Below are 21,587 nucleotides of genomic sequence, written 5' to 3'. Positions count from 1 at the left end.
GGTTCATTTTAACTATCTCTTGAGATAAAACACAGCCTGTTATTCAATTCTACTAACAAGTTTGAGTCTGAATGAAAATCTCTTTTGTCTGATAGTTTTATATCTAAACCTTATTCCTGTTTGCAGGTGACCTTGATGTTGCTGGACCAGAACAATCGGGAACACATCATTGATGCCTTCAGACCAGACATAAGCTCCTCTTCCTTTCAGCGTCCAGTAAGTGAAATGAACATCGCCAGTGGATGTCCTCTCTTCTGTCCCCTCACTAAACTTGAAGGAAAGAATTCATACATTCGGGAGGATACAATATTCATCAAGGTCATTGTGGATCTTTCTGGGCTTTAGCATCATGGATATGTTCCAAAAAAAAAAACCACGTGACTTAATAAGCCTGGCTCGTCAGAGGATGTCAGGTCCAATAAGAATGAAAGATATAAAGTTGGCTTTGTTTTGCCTTCAGCTCCTTCTGGTGAATTTTGTGTTAGGCCTGCACATTTATATTCTTTTCCTACAGCCTTGTGTATAAGAAATGTCCAGCAAATAGTCAAATGTTTGCTAATGGGTCTTAACTATTTTTGTCAGCCTGTGATACAGAAACTCTGGTGGTAAGCACCCTTGCTGTGGAAGAAAATACTGTTTATAAGGGTTGCCATGCCTGTACATCACAGGTGTCAAACTGGCGGCCCTCCAGTTGTTGCCAAACTACAAGTCTCATGAGGCATTGCAAGATTGACAGTTACAAGCATGACTCCCAAAGGCAGAGGCATGATGGGACTTGTAGTTTCGCAACAGCTGGAGGGCAGCTAGTTTGACAACCCTGCTGTACATGTCTTGCACTTGTGGAAGAATTGAAAAGAAAATAGGGCATGTCACTAGGACATAGCTGACCAGGTGTAAATCAAGGAAGGACGTGACATGATAGTAGCCTCTTTGATTGTACCAATCCAATATCATCTGACCTCTGCATTAGCTCGTTATCTAATTAGTACTTGGTGGCCAGCTAGATGTGTTCCTTTCAGACACTTTTTATACATGGGGTTCCCGTCTTCTCTTGGTGGAACTTTACAAACTTTGTGGTTTGTCTTTTTACATGTCTTTTTACATGGTTGGTTAAACTGCTGCTCCTTTGCATCCTCAGGAATACTGCTTTTTCCTCTCATTTTCTGCTATTTATTTAATTTCCGGAGTTGGAAATTTGTGGTGAGAAGGTTTTTCTATTGAATAGACCTTTCGTGGAGAAAGTGGATTGTAAAAGTTTCTATTTGTAGGGCAGTTTCCCTTGTTGTCACTGTATATTTTGGTTTTGCTTATTCGTTGGGTTCAAAATTACTGACTGCAAAAGGCCATTGCACCTTAAACATAATCACAGAGTTCTCAAGACTGGATTCTGTGGTGATGAATTCTAATTGGTTGCTATGTGCTGCAGCACTTTTTTATTATTCAGCAAAAATTCCCCAAGTTAATAAGTGTAATTGTGTCTCTGCATTCTTCATCCCTGGAGAATGGACAGTTGGTCAGGTCTCAAGATCTTTCCTTGCAAGCATGCAAGGCTCTTCAACTGACCTGTATCCTCATTATACATCAGTGTGGGACCGTGAAGGCAGACCCACATCCTTTCATGTAGGTTCATCAACGACGGGACCCTATACCAAGTCAAATCCCTAAAGTTAATCTGTTCGTCCTGTATTTGAAGTTTATCGTTTGTTGACTTATCTCAACAAGAATATCCTTCAGACGAATATGTTCCTCTTTGACATGCCAGTAGCCTTTCGATTATCTTTTGCTTGTACCCACTTCTAACCCATCATAGATCATTCCATGAATAGTCACTGTCTCTTCCTGTGGATGCAGAGGACCAGTCCTTGATTTTGATTTGAGGTTTGCCATTGATGACATGGCACAAGTACCTACTCTACATGAGGTTGGAGGTGTCCCCACTGGATGTACTTCTGGAAGGAGTTGGTGTTTTATGTCCATTTTCTGAGGAAAAGATTGTGTTTAGAATACTAAAGATTGGGGAAGTTACTGAAAACTTTCTAGTTTTCATGGATAATGAATGGAAAATGTGAGTTTGATGCAGACACATGATTAAAAATGGCTGCACATTGGTTAGGAGTTTGAAAATGGGGCGTATGCTTTGGTGAAATACTGAAATTTTAGTATTAAGGGAAAACTTTGCTTTCTATCATCTTTGCTAAAAACAAATCAGATATTTTCCAAGAAGCATTTGGTATTTGATGAAGAGTAGAACAACGGGATGGACAGAATAATATGGAAAGATGGGACAGTCTAAAAAAAAAAATTTGTATGACTAGGTGAGAAGTCCCACTGTTTCATATTAGTGTGACTTTTATAACTGATTGGTTCAAATTGCTGCACAGCGGATATGTGGCACAGAGGTTGTCCCTCAATGTACAAACATGACAGCTTTCAACTCCAACCTTCAGTTGCCTTTTGGAATTCCCTCCTTAATTCAGTTTCCCGTATCAAACTTTAAGCAGCGACATATAGAAGCTTTAATTCTGGTTTCTTAGGGACCAGATGCCATAATTTTACATTTCACTTGCACTGCTGGTGGTAGTTTCTTAACTTGAACACTCAGAACTAGCCATGTCTGACTTGCCAAGAAAGCATTAACAGGTTCTCGCCCTATGTTGATGCTACGAAGAATCTGTGACAGAGGTCCGCTTTTAATTAGTGTGCTGCCATTTCCCTGGTTTTGAGTGAAAGATGGTGGGGTGGCTCTCACTGTCACTATGAACTCAGACATTATGTACTAGGGAAGAGGCAGAGCCACTGAAAAGAGCCTCTGTAGGTTGTACAACTACTTCAAGATGGCTTCGTGTACCCATAGATGTGGAGAGGTCTCCCAAAGAAAGAATAGGGAGACCTATTTCATCCACAAACCCACTGGAACTCTCCACACTCTTGCCTGCTGCTTAGTCAGTGGCAGGAGTGGCACACGTGGGATTGGCATTTGGAAATAAGTATATAATAAGTAGTTATGATGGTCATAATTGCTTGTTATTGGCACCTAGATAATTCTTTGTATGGCCCATTCATCTCACTGGGTGGTTGAATTGAAATAGGTTCAGCCACCTTGTATGTACCCATGAACAGTGGCAATTTATTGTTCTAGGCCTTCTCTATCTATGTTTGGGCAATGTCTATCTTTCACGGGGCCAAATATGAACTCTGATATTAAAGGGCCATGAGAACACACATGATGGCTTCGGAGCTGTATTGATGTGTCCTACTCTGCTTCTGTATACAGTCGCTGCTAAATTCTTGTGAATAGTGTGGACAGTATACACTGGTGTTTGACCAAATGTGTTACACATCAGAGTGCCCACTGCCGAGGAGATGTCTTGGGCAGTCTGATATGTCTGTATTTGGGCATTTTGAAATTCTCCAATTAGAACTTCCTTGCATTGCCGCTACATGGATAGTAGTGCTGCTACTAGCAACCCCTCCACATATAGCTTTCCTTTACCACAGTTCTGTTGAATGCACCATTGGCTTTCATCTGTGGAAGCTCAATGGTGGGTTGATGTTCAGAAAACCCCTTGCCTAAGAATGCTCACTGGCTTGCTTGACACAGTCCTAGATGTGGGCTGGTTGAACTTCGCATGCTTCCCAGTTTGATTGGTTGATGTGTGGCTCACCCCCAAGTGTCTCAGTACTGTCACTAACAGTTTGTTGGTTGGTAACCATTCAAACTGTGCTGCAGGCCAGTCCTTGAGCCCATGATGACAGGACCTCATATGGCTGATTGGCAGGCACTAAGATTCTGGTCAAACTTTGGTTCACGGAGAATGGATGGTAGGTGGACAAGCTTTATTGGGGGAGGTTAATATTTATGTAGAGGCAGTGGGTGCCTCCACTTTGTATATCTACCTTATCTACCTGTAAGTTCTAACTGGAGAATTTCTTTAAAGGATAGGTATTTAAAATACTAAAGTACCTCCCTGCTTCCCTCAGTAAATACAGGCTGCAGATGCAACACTTAGGCTTGCCCCGTGAGACGAGCAGTTTGTCTGCAGTACTGCTCGGACCATAGAAAATATACATTAAATATAGGAAACGGGCACCCATATGATTTGGCTCAAGGAATAAATGCACACCTTATTCAAATGACATTAGAAATTTAAAAAAATTTCTCTTTTCACATACTTCAATTATAATCTATTTCTGACCATAAAGCTCTTTTAAATCAATGTATTTGTCTCCTAGAGAAGACATTAAAAATCATACACTTCAGTAATTACCTTCTGGTCCATGTAACAACTTTATACAGTTCCTTTCATTCCTCAAACTACATTGCATGGTCAGAACTGTAATCAATGTAAAGAAATATGTGGAGGTTTCTTCAAGGCTCTGACATTGCCTGGCAGTGGGAAATAAACTGTATAAATGTGTTAAGCATGTCAGAAGGTGACTGCAGAAGTGCCAATTTTGTTTCAGCGGAAACCAGTATATTGATTTTAAAGAAGTTTGATATGAACAGATATGAGTCTGAGGATATGCTGGTGCTGGAAAGAGAGAATGGGATTTCATGGGGAATGTTTGCTGTAGCCTCAGCACATGCTTCCCTTTTCCAGCCAGGCTCTGGCCAAGTCCAAGTGGTGAGAAGGCGTGGGTCTTCATCAGCAGTCTGTATTTACACGTATATGTTTGAAGAGGTGGGTGCTTTTAAATTAAGTGCAACTATCCATTTAAACATTGCCAGAATAGTTCCTTATGAAAAAGCCTACTGGATGTCTCATAGCCTTAATGGATGTATCTGGGGAGAAATGAATCTGGTGATTTGGACGCTATTGCAAGTAATACATAGAGGAATCTGCATATCATTCAGTTACACACTATGCTAAGCCTCATCTATCAAAGTGTCTGAAATGAGAACTGTCTGTCTTGCTTACTACCATCATTGTGTGGTGTAGAGAACCATCTCTTCTCCCCCACACTAGCCGGTTGGACTCTTTCATAAACAAGGCCTTACCACCCCTCTCTAACCATGTAGATAAAGCAATGTGTGCAAGCAGCAGCGGTCTTATGACGGCACCGGAGTCTTAGTACACCGGCTGTGTCCTGCCGCCTAAAAGAATCTCCAGACATCTGAAAGCAAACCTGTCATAAGAGAAATACAGGGGGCTGCCTTTATCTCTTTAGAAAAATCTAGTAAACCAGATTACAGCCAGGCAGCTAGGATTTTCCTGAGTTAGATTAGGGATCATAGGAGAGATCTTGAAATTCCTTATCTGCGTGCTTGCGGTCAGTGATTTAGATAGCCAGGCAACAAGCATTTTCAGAAGAGCTCAGCAATGGCAGTCTCCACATTTCTCGCACGGCAGGACTGGACTGGGTCAGCTAAGGGTGATGGTGTGCTGCTGAGCTGAAGTGGATTCATGTGATGGCAGACTTTGGCTACTTTCACACATGATGGACTTCATCTACATTTTTAGAGCATCGTCCTTGTCTGCCTGTCAAGGCGGTCACAGGGGTCAGGCCATTCTGGAATTACTCAGCCATTGACCACCAAGTAACATTTAGGATTCTGTACTGTGAGAAATATGGGGTGCTAAAAAGCATGCTCAAAGTTGGATTTTCATTTTGGGTAAGGGCAGATGATTCATGTAGTATTTACTACCTGGAATCCATCTGCCCTTAGCTCAAGCATGCAGGCAGGAGGGTGTGCTTAGTTGAAAAAAAACCCTCCTGAAGACTCCTGGGATGTATGACATAATTTGCCTAGGCGTAGAAACCAGGAAGTAGCTGAAGATATATATATATATATATATAAAAAAAAAATTTAAACAAGTAAATATAATAAACTTTCCTATATATTTACTAATGCTAGCAGCAGAAGGATTCAAATTAGTCAATGTTGATTGAGAGAGTGAAGTTCTACGTTAAGCATTGCTTTGTTTAGCCACCAGATGGAGACTGGTGAACCAATAGGATTTTCCAGCATGGGGGAGCAGGCATGCTTGCACACCTTTCAATCACCAGAGGGAGCTGAGGAGCCAAGTAACCTGGAGGATGGCTCCTGTGTGACATTATTCTACTCTATTACCTGTATATATAAGTGACTCTTGTTACCCCAAAGAGTGCAGATGCTTAAGAGAAGAGTGTCAGGACTAATTATGGACTGAAGGCTTCCTCTAAAGGACACGGAATTATATTTGGATTTAATTCTCCTGAAGAAAGCAAAGACTACTGGAAAGTGAAATGAGGCAGTGAGTCGTTATCAGCCTATTGCCTGGTGGACATCAAGGATGGCATTGAATGTTTTTAGTTGTGGTTTGCACTTGTTTTTCTTGCAGGTGAAATATTGGTTTCTGTAGGTGAAGGATTGATGGGTGGAGATCTTATGTCATATTTTATAGCTGTCAAATATTTGCAAGACCTGTTATTTAGGGTATATAGTAAAATGAGACACAATCTATTATATATCGTTTTAAATAGAACTGAAAAGGATGTGTATCTGAATTTTACTGCAGTCTGTGTGTCATTGTATAAAAAGAGCACCGGTGCAACAAGAAATCTCCGAAAACATAGACTGCATTTTATTTAAAAGGTGGGAAAGGGTTATATCCCCATCAGGTCTTAATCCTGTGCCCCCCTTGGAGAAATTGGCTTTCACTCCGTGTTGGTGACGTGGCCTTAAGACGGGAAGAGAGGTGAAATCTCCCTGGGACTATGGACACCTTTAAAAACGCTATAGGAGTTATAACCAGAGTTCTACTTTAAGATGCCTATATATGAAGGCAGAAAAGATAGGCTGAGATTCCTCTTACTGCCAGTCAAAGCTAATGACATTTTAAGAAGATGTGATGGAAAAAATATAGTAAAAGGAAAACAAACCGGAAGAAGATTTAGAATACCTTCTACAACATTCCTAATGGACTGTAAATTCCACTAACACTTCTTTTTTTGTTGGGTGAGGAGTTTATGGAAATAGAGAAACCATTACAAATCTCTCCGGAAAGCTATGAAGACACCGAAATGTTACAAAGGTTATGTTGCAGCCTGTTGCTACAGTTGTTTAAATTAATTTGTTTCTCAATCTACACTCTACCCCACAATGACAAAATGAAAACCGAATTTTAGAAATGTTTGTAAATGTATGAAAAGGAAAAAACTGAAATTTCACTTTGGCTTAAGTATTCAGACCCTTTGAAACCATACTTGAAATTTTAGCTCAGGTTCCTCCTGCTTCTCTTGATCATTGCTGAGATGTTTCTACACATTGATTGAAGTCCACCTGCAGTAATTAAATTGATTGGTATGATTTGGAAAGGTGCACACCTCTCTGTAAAAGCCCTCACAGCTGACAATGCATTACTGTATCAGAGCAAAAGCCATTAGTTCAAGGGAACTGCCTGCGGAGCTGGGGAAGGCTACAAAAAAAATGTCTTCTGTCCTGAAGGTTCCCAAGAGCACAGTGGCCTCCATATTTCTCAAATGGAAGTTTGGCACAACTAGGATTATTCCAAGAGCTGGTCTTCCAGCCAAACTGAGCAATCGGGGAAGAAGGGCCTTTATAAGAGGGGTGACCAAGAACCCAATGGTCACTCTTACTGAGCTCCAGAGATCCTGTGTGGAGACAAAGTTCCAGAAGGACAACCATCACTGCAGCCCTCCACCAATCGGTGCTTTATGGCAGAGTGGCTAGACTGATGTCTTTCCTCACTGCAAAACACATGAAAGCTTATTTGGAGTTTACAAAAAAGCACCTGAAGGACTCTCAGCGGGTATTCATGTGTTTGGCTAGACAGAAGCCTCTCCTCGGTGCAACTCTGCCATGCAGCACAGAATGGTTGAGGGCTGCAGTAATTGTTGTCCTTCTGGAACTTTGACTGAGCTCCTCAGATCCTGTGTGGAGATGGGACAGAGTGACAATCAGGATCTTGGTCACCTCTCTTATTAAGGGCCTTCTTCCCTGATTGCTAAGGGCTGGTCATCTGGCCAAAATGAGCAAAGACCTGGTTGTGCCAAACTTCTTCCATATGAGAATTATGGAGGCCCCCGATCTCGTAGTTCTCTTCAGCGGAGCAGACATTTTTTGTAGCCTTCTCCAGACCTGTGATGAGCAATAATCCTGTCTCTGAGCTCTATAGGCAGTTCCTTTGACCTCCATAGCTCTTGCTCTGATACAGCATGCATTGTCAGCTTTTATAAATAGGTTTTCAGCTTTCCAAATTATGTCTAATCAATTTAATTTATCACAGGTGCACTCTATTTCTGAGATGTTTCTACATCTTGATTGATCAGGAGAATAGGGAGGCATTGTCATTATGTGGTACTTAGTGTAGACTAATGAGAGAAAAAAAAACTATTCTCAGACTGCAACATAAAATTGGAAAAAAGTGAAGGGGGTCTGAATACTTTATGAATGCATTGTATAATAAAGAAAATAGAGAATTACCACTTTTATAAATAGATCACATGGAAATGAAAGGGGTGTAATGCATACATGGAAATGAAAGGGGTGTAATGCATACATGGAAATGAAAGGGGTGTAATGCCTACAAAGATGTATAGATGTATATTGTGTATCTCCTATATTGTTGCTTTCAGATATATAGAGTGAATTTACACATTTTCATGCAGGAGTACAGCACAGATCTTACAATGTGAACGGTGATGGATAATATGTAGTATCTGTAGTGGGCTAAGTATCAGCTTTTGTTCCCAGCGTGATAAAGGCAGCTCATGTTGTAAGCTCTGGATCCCTGTGCTGGTGTTCTCATGGATCGAGCAATGCAGGCATAGAATTGTATTGCAAGCAGAGCTCACCTACTCCATGAATATATCACCACGGGGATGTGGGATACCTGTAGTAGTTACTATATGAGCTGTGTACACCTACAACGTGAACGCCGCTCACTGCAGTGTGCTCTATTACATTATTATTACATCGAGTTTATATAGCGCCAAAGGGTTTGCTCAGCGCTGTACAATAGAAGGGGGAGGGGACAATACATGAAACAGCACAGCATATATATAACAGTACAGTATATATTTATAGCACATATGCAATATAAAAACAATTATTCAGTCAGAATGGTAAGCAGCTTGTCCAAATAGACTTTACCTATTAAAAAAAAAAAAAAGTACTCTAGTAAACTAACCTCAGAAATGTAATCCTTAACACAGTAGCAATTATCCTTTGTTTTTTCTTTAATGTGTCACTAAACCTACAATCATAAAATCAGTCTGTATATGCAGTAAAGCATGCTTGTTATACTCACTGTGGAACCTAAGGGGTTAACCCTCTGCATTGTGTAAAAAGGATGTTTGATCCTGTCTTCTCTGTTCCTCCCCTTCTTCCACGTTCCCCATTTCATCTTCTGCTAGAACACAGGCTCAGAGACACTCTGCCCTGCTTAGTTTGGTGTGTACTTGTAGAGCGGTTTTTCTTTTTCTGTGGCGAATGTATGTGATCAGCACAGGGCCGATCAACACTGTCCAGACAGAGGATCAGGGGTCATGCAGTCTCGCAGGGCAGTGAGAGGAAAATGAAAACTCATCCTACAGGCTTTAAGCAGTGCTCTGCTATACACTGATAGAAGTCACAAGACTGCTATATACTGCTGATGAGAAAATGTATTTAGCACTTTATATTTACTAAAATAATTGCATTTCAATGTTTTGTGTGTACTGTGGGAGACCAGAGATAGTGAATGCAGGGTCCTGGGTTTAGTATACTTTTACTAGATTTAAAATATACTTTTCAGATTGTTAAGTATGTGTATTTATAATATCTAACTTTTTTATTTCTTTTTTGCAGTGTGCATGTTAAAGTAAATAGTGATTTACATACTCACATATGCATGTTTTTTTTATTACAAATAACAGTTCCTGTTGCTTTTTAATATTTTTGAAAGAAAAGTGCCAAAGCATCCATTATCTCTGTAGCTGGGTTGTATTATTATTATTTAGCAATAGGTGTATTGAATGTGACTTGCATTACAATATCTACATGACAACCCCCCTTGGAGATCTTATTGTGTGGATGGATTTACATATTGCACTTTCCCTTATTTAACTTTTTTGGATGTGATGTGTTATATCCCAAATAAGTAAATGAACACACACAATATGTTTGACTTGCATTACAATTCATGTGTCAACCCAATCCGAGATCATTCATCATTTCCATTACGCAATGTTTCTATGTTTTTGTTTGTTTTTCCCCTCTGTATTAATTTGTAGAGATTTTCCACTAGTGGCTGAGTGGATAGAATCTCCATCCACATTGGAAATGAGCCAGAGGGATATAAAAAATGGTGTGGGTTCCATGCCTTGTTAACATTGGGATTCGGTCACTCAGACATTGGAGGGGGTCTTGCTTCTCTGGTAAGTGCCTGCTTGAAAGACTGATGGCGTGGATTCCTTAAGGTGAATTGCGTTCATAGGTGACATCAGGAACCTTTACTGGCACTTTGTGATCTTTTGCACTTCTATATGACACTTATCAAATTAAGGACTTTTATAAGTGCTTTTCAATTTTTTTTTTTTTTTATGGTTTGAAAAAGATTTTCACTGTGTGACATGTTTTGTTTTTGTTGTGATGTGGATAGAAGTGTGGGGCATCTTTTATAATAGGTATATTTTAAATGTTTTTCAGTGAAGTGGCACAGCATGTTTATTTTATTTATATATATATATATATATATGTTGTTTATTTTTGTAACTGCCTTCACGAATACATCATTTATTCAGTTTCCTGTGAATGAATGGCCCCCAAGTGCCATCAGCTATTGCGGCAGATGGCTTGTAGTTCTCAATGAACCACAAGTATGCACTCAGGCAGTTACTTGAGAGCAAGAAGAATCAATGAACTACCAATGTGTATGAGAAGTCTGCTATACTGAGAGTCTGCAGGGGTCTAAGATTACAGCCGCTAGCTGCTGATTGCAGGTACATGTAGTGCAGCCTCCTTAGATCTATCTATATTTTATTCTATTCTTTTCTATATCTATCTACCTACCTATTAACCCTGGTAAATGTAGTTACTAGCTTCCTCTTTCTGTCCTTTGAGCTGCAACAGGGGCTGGTGCTCCTCTTTGTTAGAAGCTGCTCCATTTTCTCAGCTTTAGAAGAAAAAGAATGGTGCACTGCTAAAGTTTGTGCCACTCTAACACCCCCCCCCCCCCAAAAAAAGTAGGTGCTTTAAACATTAACATGCATTAAAAAGATTAATTCTAGAATTTAGAAATGACTTTTGCTTGCGGTGGGGCAGCCATTAACGAGGACCTGTTGCTTTGCTACAGGTCCACTTAAGGGTGATGCTGCTTTTCTGACTGATAACTGATCAGCATTTGGCCATCGTGGTATGTGGCAGCATTACCATCCCAGTAAGGCCTTTTTCAGGTAGTTACATGAAGAGTTTGGCTTAAGGTTTTGATCCAGCCAAACATCCCTTAATGGTTGAGATAGGCGTTCATCTTGGTACGCTAACATGTGCCCATCAGGAGGGTCTGGCTTTGTGTCAGCCCAAGTGCTGTAACCAGGGATCAGTTAATGCTCAGCTGTTATTCTGCACCAGCTCATTAGTGTAAAGCACTGTATGTGCTTTGGTGCAATTTATTTTGGATGGCTCCACAATGTATGTAAAATTTTGTGCGTTGTAGTATTGAAGAGTGAACTGCCTTTAAGTTTTGTTTTTTTTTTCCCCTCACTAGAAGTGAACTTGGTGGGGGTTCTTCCCAAGATAGTAGTATAAGGCTTTTCACTTTTTTTTGGAGTTTCCATTGTGATCATAATGCTGATGTATTGACACAGGGCATGTTCAGAAGCCCAGCAGTCAAATGATACTGATTGCTGTACCGCAAGTACTACTTCTCATTCCAAAACCAGATCCGATTGATTTAACAAACTGTGTTGCATGATAAAAATAACTGCTAAATAAGAAATGTTATTTTAAATTTGAATAAAGCGTATCATATGATCATTTCAGATTATCATATTCCTGTTGTAATTTAATTTTTCTATGACTTATCACTGAAAACATTTGAAGAATTTGTATTACCCACCTTTGTTTGGGTGGTGGGGTTTTTTTTTTTTTTAAATTGGGAATCGGCAGAGTGGGGGCTGCTGCATCAATAACATGTTACACCCTGCATGCAGCTGGAACACGTTATAAAAAGGTAAACTTCTCCTTTTAATGGTCTCCAAGGACACACCTAACAAGTTTACACAGAAAATATGCAGCAGCTTAGACTGCCCCATCCACAGAGGACAAGTCAGAGGTGTTGACATCATCTGGCCACCTATAAAGCAATGTGTCAGGTTTATGGGTTGCTCACCAATCAGCAAAAAATTAGAGACTTCACAGTCAGGTAAAGGAAGGCTTTATTGTACAGGACTAGAATGGAAAAATGACAGTTGGAATTAAGAGAATGTCAGGGATGATTCTGGTGTAGCCTGAAACAGTATTGCAGGCCCTACACACGGGAGTTTTCAGAATTTCAAACACACTTAACATCACTTTTATAGTAACCTAAAATGAACTGTTTTTTTTTACTTGCGTGAGAAAACATCCTCCCCAACATACATTAACTTCCTTTTCAATCCCACACCACTCTGTTCAGCTGCCAAGAGAGACAGGAAACTCCTGTGTATGCTGTGCTCTAGTTAGAGCTTCCACAGAACTATGGATTCCAATGGAGTGACACATATGTTCCTCCATCCTGTACTTGGCATTTCTCTTTGGCTCCTGGTACTGAAGAGAGGTGCTATTGGAGATTTGAGCAAACCTCTTTACCTTAAGACCTGGTTCACACTGAGGCGGTGCAGAAAAGGCTGTGAATCCTGTTCATTTCCTGCACCACATTGCATTTATGTGATCTGGTGCACGTGTCAACGTTAAATTAAGAACACTCCAAAACAGATGGCAAAACACAATGCAATTGTGAGAACACCCATGCGATTAAGATACGGGTAGAAAAAGAAAATGTCTCAAATCGCACATAATTTGCACAGGAATGCATTGTGATTCCTGTGCGGATTACATGCACCGCCTTAATGTTAACCCACTTTCAATGTGCAAATTCATAGGTTTGCATCAAGAGGGGGCATTTCCTGTTATAAAAGCACAAGAGTTTTGCCTTACCTGGCATGGTTTCCTAATTAACACTTTTTTACATTTGGAGTATCCTCTCAAAATATCAGATCGGTTCCACTTGGTAAGATCATAAAATTCCTAAGGATGACCAAATAGCAGGATAGCACATAAGATGTATATAATAGGCCCGTTGATGCACAAGTTGTTATGACTAATGACTATTGAGTTTAGACAGCCACAATCTGCAGAAAAAACTCTGGAAAACAGACTACAGAAAATGGGTGTCAATAGCGAGACGGCACCAGCTTCTCAAGGTAAAATTGCCTAAAATTCAATAACTTCAGAAAAACTATTTTTTTTTTCTTTCTAGTTTTGGACAGGGTGGGTTGGAGCCTCTTCTTGGTTCGTAACTGTCCTCCATGGGTAGATCCCTCATTTGGCAGCTGGACAGAAACCAGTAGCAAATTAAATATTAGGGTTGTCAATTGTTCAGGGGGGGGGGGGGGCACAAACAACGCAAACCTTACAGAGGTTCCAACCCTTACAAAGGAATCCAGGCTTGGATATTTGTGGAATTAATCTCTGATTTTCTAAACATTTTCTACTCTTAAAATGTATACAAGCACTTTAGTAGTTGCGAGGCAGGGATTTAAAAAAGGGACTTCAGATTGAAACAAAACTGGGGCAGTTATTAACCAGGAGCATGTAAGATAATGCACGACAAAAAGTTAGGATACCACAAAATAAAAATAAATATATGCTATATTATATTAAACTGGCAAATGTCACAGGCCCTTCTGTGGTCATCTGAAATGTCTTATCAATAGAGGAAAATCTTGCTGAGCTCCTTCTGACATGTCTGGAAAAGGACTACACCATTTAGAAGTCAGTCTGTACAGTCACCAAACATACCCAGAAAGAGAAAGATACCAAAAGTTCTGAAGAACTCATAACTGACACATGCTTCTAGATTACATTCCAACTGTAATGCCACGTTATATTCTGCCCTTCGTAATCCATAACACAATGCAGAGACCAGAGTGCTGCGGGTAGATGCAGGAGTAGCCAGATTTAAATAAAATAAAAAAAAAGTGTGGAAAGCTCCTCAGCTCATGTGGGATGGCAGCCAGGAGCTAGACTCCAGAGGATCCATGGAGCTGCGCTGGGAACGGGGTGATCGCCACACTTTAATTGTAAAGTCATCACTGACACTGAGCAGCAATTCCTGATCCACTGGACAGAAAGCCACAGAGTTCACTACATCCTCATGAGGCAGCTTGGCTAGGCAGACATTGTAATGGCGGTCCCAGATGTAGCCGCAGCGATCCTCCGCTCCGCTGGGCCAAGACAAAAAAAAAAAAAAATCTTAATTAGTAGTCATTAACACAGACGACATTTTTTTTTTTTGCGGGATGCTGCACTAAACAAGAGTTAGGTGGGATGGTATATCCCATTACCTACTGCTTCTTGTAAAAAGTCTTCCCTGCAGAGCCTCCTTCATAGCTGTTGTATACTGCCCTGAGCGGCTGTCTTCCAGCACTACTGTTTACAGTAGCCACTGCTACTGAGAAAAGTTGCACTACCGCCCTGCCTCCTTCGGCTTTCTCCATAATTCAGAGAGCTTGTATTAGGGTGAATTCACACCACAATGGAGAGCAGTCAGAGCAAATTTACCCACTCCATCTGCTCTAGGGGGAAGTGTTGCACAATTCAGTGCGCCCCCCCTTTTTTTTTAAATGAGCTTTATTTGAAGTGTAAAAAAATATACAGTGCCTGATATTGCAGTGAATGAAGTGTGAGTGCGATTTAGCCCAGTGCCCTGTAGAAAAATGCAGTTAAACAGCTATCACCACCTATTGTGTGAATTTGCCCTAAATATTCTCCCACAATGCATCACATTCTTTGAATGGAGGAGGAGCAGTTGAATGACAGAATCTCCTACACCCATTTACAGAACATGATGCATGGTGGGAGAATAGTAATTGGAGGTTCTCTGAATGGTGGAGAAGGCAGAAGGGGAGCAGACAAGTTGCAACAACTTTGCAGTGGCTGCTGTTAACTCTCACACTGCCAGAAGAAAGCCACTCAGGCCAGTATACATTATCTATGAAGCAGGCTTTGAGAGAGAGATTTTCTACAAGACGCAGCAGCCTGCAAGTAATGGGATGCACACCTTTACACAACTGTTTAAATTCTGGTAAAGCTGAAATTTAGTTTTTCTGATGATAAAACACCAAAGTCAATCTCCCTTGTTCTGCAGGGGTCATTGCAAGGGTTAAATGCATTTCTAGGGTACAAGAAAGAGCACCTTTCCTTACCTGATTCACCTCAAGGTATAAGATCAATACCAACAGCCTCTTCTTCCCTATGCGGTCATCAAGTACAATGTATAGTCCACTGCACTGGATGCAAGGACACCAAGGGACAGTCCATAAGCCCGAGAGTAGGGGAGATGAAGAGAGCACTGGGCTACCAGGGAAGCAGTTACGTAAACAGGTTTTTTTTAATTATTATTTTGGCCCCCCAAGGCATAAAGAAGCATCTCTCCCTCACACTGCAGGAGCAGTCAATGCAAGGGAGAGAGACTTAGAAAGGTCAGCGTTGGCTGCCTACATATTTCAGTCTAACACTACAATTATCTTTAACCGCTTCTATGCGGCCCTATAGCAGAAATACTGTTACAAGGTGGCACGGTTGCGCAAAATCACACAAATATATAATATAAATGTGCATTTCTGGGTAGGGGGCGCACGCCCTACCCACGCCACCATTTGCAGCTATCAATCACCGGGTCACGGCCGATGATTTCCAACAATCGTCGATGGGGAGAATTGTTTTGTTTACTAACAGTTCTCCCTGTCAGCTCAGGCACACTGCTTTGGATGCATCCAAAGCAGTGTGCTTACAGTGAAGCACATATGTAAAACACATGACCCCCTATGTAAAACACTCCCAGCACACAGTTAACCCCTTTAATCGCCCCTCCTGTTAACCCCTTCCTGCCCAGTGCCATTAGTACAGTGTTTTTTCGTTTTGTTTTTTAATAGCACTGATCACTGTATTGGTGTCACTGGGAATGTCAGTAACACCAAGTCAGTTCCCCCCCAGTGTCAGAATACCCACCACAGTCCTGCAATCAGTCGCTGATCACCACAATTACTACTAAAAATGAAATAAAAAAAATTCCAGAATCTATACCGCCATTTGTAAACGCTAAAACGTTCACATAAACCAATTAGTGTACACGTATTGGGATTTCTTTTTTTAGCAAAGACATGTAGCAGAATACATTTTGGCCAAAATTTATGACGAAAGGTGATTTTTAAAATTTTTTTTACTGGACAAGTTTAATAGCAAAAAGTCAAAAATATTGTTTTTGTCTCAGAATTGTCAGTCTTTTTTTTTTTTATCGTGTGAAAAATTAAAAACCCACAGGCAATCAAATACCACCAAAAGAAAGCTCAATTCGTGGGGGAAAAAAAACACATAAATGTCATTTGGGTGCAGCGTTGCATGACTGCGCAATTGTCAGTTAAAGTAACGCAGCGCCGTAACGCAAAAAATGGCCTGGTCAGGAAGGAGGGGTAGTGCAAGTAATTAATAAAAGGCAGTGTGGGAAATGAAAAATCACAGGCATGTTCTTTAAAGGTTCATTCACATGAATTCAGATGGGTTTACATACAGCTTTACTGCATACAACTGCATAGGCAGACCCTAAAGAAGCTGAACTGGAAAAAAACACAACTATGCAAAGAATGCCTTGCTTCCAGCATCAGGATACACCAAGAACCCTGGTGCCCAACACGGGCCCTGCAGGCTATTGGGCACCATAAAGAAAGCAGAGTGGCAGCAGAGAGGCCCACATAACAAGCAAAATCCCAGCATGGGGGGAGAGCGACATAGAAACGTGATGGGTAAGTGACCACCCATGATTTGGTGGGGGGGGGGGGGGGGGGTGTCTGGTAAAGATTGGGGTCAACTATCACTGGCAGTGCAGGGATGCTGGGGGTTGTTATTATAGCATCCATTGACACCAATGTTGGGGTTTTTGTTGCATCCACTGACACCAATGCTGGGATTATTATACTCCAACTTCAGTTGCAATCCCCTTCGAGATGCAGCAGGACCAAAGTTTTCAGGCACTGTGGTGCGAAACTGTGCTGCTATTGTGTGGCCCTCTGGAGGTGTTGAGGGTCACACCTAAGGCCCTCTATAGTTTTCAGGTTGACCACCACTGCACTGTCCTAGCTATTAAAAAGGTGCAACAATGTTTCATATAAGGCAGCAGTAGAAAAGAAGTGGCTGCTGGTGTTTGGGCAGTACAGACACCTTTGTGTACCAATGGCATGATGAAACAAGCACATATTAGGAAAGCTATGTTTCCCCTCTGCTCTCACCTGGCCACGAAGTCCTTGCTAACATCAAGAAAGATGAAGAAGCATTCATTATTTGGGGTGTAGGCACGATGAGCTCGAAGAGGCTCCTTCACTTCCCTCAAGGTCCGCAGGTCAAAAACTCGTAGTTCTATTTCCTCGGCGATGGGCGGAGGATCCATGGGATTTGAGATCACACAGTCACGAGGCCAGGGTCGACTATTGACATAGAGATACCTATGAAGAAGGGGTGACAGGAGTCATCATACGTTCTCTACAAGAACATTAACATCCTTAAAGCACTTGTCTTTTTTCTTATAGTGTGTGTCTAAATGTGTGTGGACTACATATTTGTTCCCTTGACATATGCTTTATTGGCAAAAGTATTGGGACACCCCTCCAAATCATTGGATTCGGGTGTTCCAATCACCTCCATGGCCACAGGTGTATACAAATCAAACATCTAGGCATGCAGACTGCTTCTACAAACATTTGTGAAAGAATGAGTTGCTCTCAGGAGCTCAGGGACTCCAAGCGTGGTACCGTGATAGGTTGTCACCTGTGCAATAAATCCATCCGTGAAATTTCCTTGCTACTAAATATTCCACGGTCAACTGTTAATTTTCTCTCACACTTCCACACGCCTGTAATACCACTACCAGTCCAAGGGAGTAAATCAGGGTCCCAATCTACTTGTCCTGATGAAAAAAAAAATTTTTTTAACCAAAGCCGTATTTAAATCTGAGGTGTTTAGGAATGTCTGGGGTTTTTAAAAACAAAAGGGGCTTTATGGTGACAAACTTTAATACTTTTAACATTGTGCTGTTTATTGCCTACACCCCTCCTTACCTGTCTCCAGCACCACACCCAGGGACTACCAGAGAGTGGAGAGACCTTGCAGTGTAATAAGCACCGATTGGATGCTTGACAAGAAAGGGGAGTGTCAGGCTCTCTTAACACTCAGCAGACGCGCATCTGCTGAGCGAGTAAATGAGGTGCCTGCCCCAATGAGAAAGAAAAAAAATAATAATATTCCTTCAGGTTACCCTCGCACACAGAAGCAGTTGGGTGCTCAATACAAGCGCATGCTGAGCAGCCAAATCAAGCTCCAGTGTCCACGCCATTAAACAATATGTTCACCTTTTTTAAAAAAATTAAATGATCACTTTTTTCACATCTAAGAAAAAAATTTAATGTACATTTATTTTGAGTCTGGAAAGTATTGTACCAGCGGTCAGCAGATCATGGCTGTAATGCAGGACTCCTGCAGACTGTCAGTATGATCTGTCTGTTCAGACCTCATACGGGCAAGAGGTTTCACGCTGACAGGAAGAATCAATGAACTACCAGAATACAGAACAGCGCCGTGGTAGTTCATTGAGAACTATAAGCAGACATCGTACCTGTGGTTGATTTTAAAAAAGTGACAGCGGGTGAAAGAACTTCTCTACATACTGCTGTCACACAGAAGGCTCAGATAGTGGAGCTGCTGCAGGAGCGGGAACATGTAACACGTTCCCAAAAGGTGAACTTATCCTTTATCCCGTTTTTGTACACATTTAAAAAAACAAAAAAAAAAAAAACAAAACACTTTAGGCCTGAAGATTACATAAACCCCAGAAAACATGATATATTTTCTGAAAGCAGACACCCTAAAGAATAAAATAGTGGTAGTTTCAATTTTTCATATCACACGATATTACTGCAAAGTTCTAAAAACCGCAAAAGTTCAGTAAAAACACTCAAGTTAATTTTAGGGCACAATTAGACAATAAATTACCCAATTTTTTGGTAAATATAAAAGAGGAGGTCGCACCGAGTAAACAGATACCCAACGTGTCTAACTTTAAAATCTGCATGTGCTTCTGAAATGGCAACAAACTTCAGTACCCTATATTTTCTACAGGTGACTCTTTTAAATCCTCATCCGTATAGTGTTGCAGAGGAGGTTTGGTGCTAGAATTATTGCTCTCATTCTGGCATGTGTATCACAATTTGACATTTTCACACATAGGCGCCCTGACATGTGCGTTTAAGTTTGTATATGGGAATATATGGGGGTGGGAGCAGGGGTTATGTGTTTAGTAGGAAATTTTTTTTTTTGTAAAAAAATTTACACCCATCACATAGGGGACAAAAAGTCCCTTATGTGTTGATTTTTTGGTGACAGGTAAAATACCTTGCATGTCTTCCCTGTGCTCCACTGAATGTAATGCAAATCGCACTGCATTACATTCTTTACTGGTTTTGATGGCCAGGAAAGCCATCAACGGGGACCTGGAAGTGACATACATATCACTTTCAGGTCAGGACAAGAAGGGTAGGAATGGATGCTCTCCTCCCTCCCCTCTAGTATTGGGCACCCTGCTATACTGGTCTAGGGCCAGAAGATAGTCAAGCGGAGCCCAGAGAACACAGCAGGGGGAGTTGTGTGCTCTGTGGAAGCAATCAGGTGGCAGAACAGCCACCCAAATACTTCCACCTGTCAAGTAAGTCCTACTGATAGCATTTAGCCCTGCTGCAGGCAAAAAAGAAACTACCTGTCCGGCACCCGAAACTACATGTCCCAGGTGTCGGGCGATATAGATTGCATATCCCTGCAATATAACAAAGTGGAAGTAACTGGAAACAACAGCAACTCAGCCATGAAGTGGTAGGCCACGTAAAATGACAGAGCGGAGTCAGCGCACGCAGAAGCACACAGTGCACAGGATTCGCCAACTGTCTGCAGAGTCAATAGCTAAGGACTAGTGGTGCACCGAAATTAAAAATTCTGTCGAAACTGAAATTCAGGATGCACTTGGCTGAAAACCAAAATGGACAGTTTTTAAAAATGTATTCATTTTTCAAATGCAATTTTTTGGGGAAAAAATTCACTTTAAATGAATTAAAAAACCCAAAACAATATATACTCCCTTTTTTTGTAAAATATGAAAGATGATGTTACATCATCAGCCTTACATCACCAAGTGCAATGCAAAGCGTCCGATGCGTAAAGCACATCGCCACTGGAGCAGTGGAAAAGTTTTCATGCTTCTCTGTCTGGAAATCTGTTGAACGTGTCTGGGTTTGGCGGTTGCCAGGAGAACAGTACTTGCCTGACTGCATTGTGCCAAGTGTAAAGTTTGGTGGAGGGGGGATTATGGTGTGGGGTTGTTTTTCAGGGGTTGGGTTTGGTCCCTTAGTTCCAGTGAAGGGAACTCTTAAGGCATCGGCATACCAAGACATTTTGGACAATTTCATGCTCCCAACTTTGTGAGAAGAGTTTGGGGATGGCCCCTTCCTGTTCCAACATGACTGTGCACCAGTGCACAAAGCAAGGTCCATAAAGATATGGGTGAGCGAGTTTCTGCAGGCCAGTCAAGTTCCTCCTCCCCAGATTCCTGACCTCAACCCGAAAGAACACCTTTGGGAATATTGAGAATACTTTTGGCAATATAGTATATTTTATTACTTTAACCACGTTAGTACCATGCTATAGTTGAAAGACAGCTACAGCACGGCTCTCTTGTTCTGGCAGGGCGTCTATAGAGGTCCTCCCATGTGCACTCTGTGACTGCTGTGTCCTTTGGACACAGCAGTCACAGACTGTGGTAAAGGGCCAATCACAGCTGTGATTGGACACACCTGATCACATGCTAAACAGACTTACCAGTTTTTGGCAGTCTTTTCCTCACACACTGTGCCTGTGTGAGGAAAGGAGAGCTGATAACACGGCAAGGCTGTCAGTACTTAGGCTGTATTGATAATCAGGGCCCTAATGATCAGTGTAAACAATCTGTGCCAATCCATTCCGCTTCATCCGCAAAGAAGAAAAATTACTTGCAAAATTTTAGAACAGAAACCATGAAAAACTTTTTTATTTCAGTCTTTTTTCATTTGTTTAGCAAAGAGAAAAAAAGTGGTGATTAAATAACATCAAAAGAAAGCTCTCTCTCAAAAAATGATAAAAATTTTATACGGTACAGTGCTGCATGACCACACAATTGTCAAAGTGTGACAGCGCTGAAAGCTAAAAATTGGCCTGGACAGGAATGGCGTGAATGTGCCCGGTATTGAAGTGGTTAAAGGATAAGTTTACTTGTTAGTAAAAATAATAAATGCACATTTTTTATAGGTAAAAAAAAAAAGTGCATTTACTA

The 21,587-nt window shown here is 41.2% G+C and overlaps 2 protein-coding genes across 3 annotated transcripts in view; one reads left to right on the top strand and one right to left on the bottom strand.

Moving 5' to 3' along the window:
* The window catches only part of TRAF2 (TNF receptor associated factor 2), a 98,694-nt gene extending 86,725 nt beyond the window's left edge, over positions 1–11,969 (top strand). For both annotated transcript variants that reach the window (XM_089675038.1, XM_089675037.1), the window contains exon 13: positions 127–11,969. In XM_089675038.1, coding sequence (XP_089531164.1) covers positions 127–345 — 219 coding nt within the window. In that variant the 3' untranslated portion in view covers positions 346–11,969. The remainder of the gene's footprint in view (positions 1–126) is intronic.
* A 374-nt stretch (positions 11,970–12,343) lies between these two features.
* FBXW5 (F-box and WD repeat domain containing 5) overlaps positions 12,344–21,587 on the bottom strand; it is a 28,373-nt gene continuing 19,129 nt past the window's right edge. Inside the window, exons 8-9 of the mRNA XM_089675036.1 lie at positions 17,470–17,682; positions 12,344–14,409 (exon numbers count right to left, since the gene is read on the bottom strand). Coding sequence (XP_089531162.1) covers positions 14,178–14,409; positions 17,470–17,682 — 445 coding nt within the window. The 3' untranslated portion in view covers positions 12,344–14,177. The remainder of the gene's footprint in view (positions 14,410–17,469; positions 17,683–21,587) is intronic.

The sequence above is a fragment of the Staurois parvus genome, unplaced genomic scaffold, assembly GCF_062004578.1.
Source record: "Staurois parvus isolate SC_StPar_1 unplaced genomic scaffold, SC_StPar_1.0 ptg000154l, whole genome shotgun sequence".
Taxonomy (NCBI): Eukaryota; Metazoa; Chordata; class Amphibia; order Anura; family Ranidae; genus Staurois; species Staurois parvus.
Note: the sequence above shows the minus strand (reverse complement) of the source record. Positions and strands in the feature narration are given on the sequence as shown.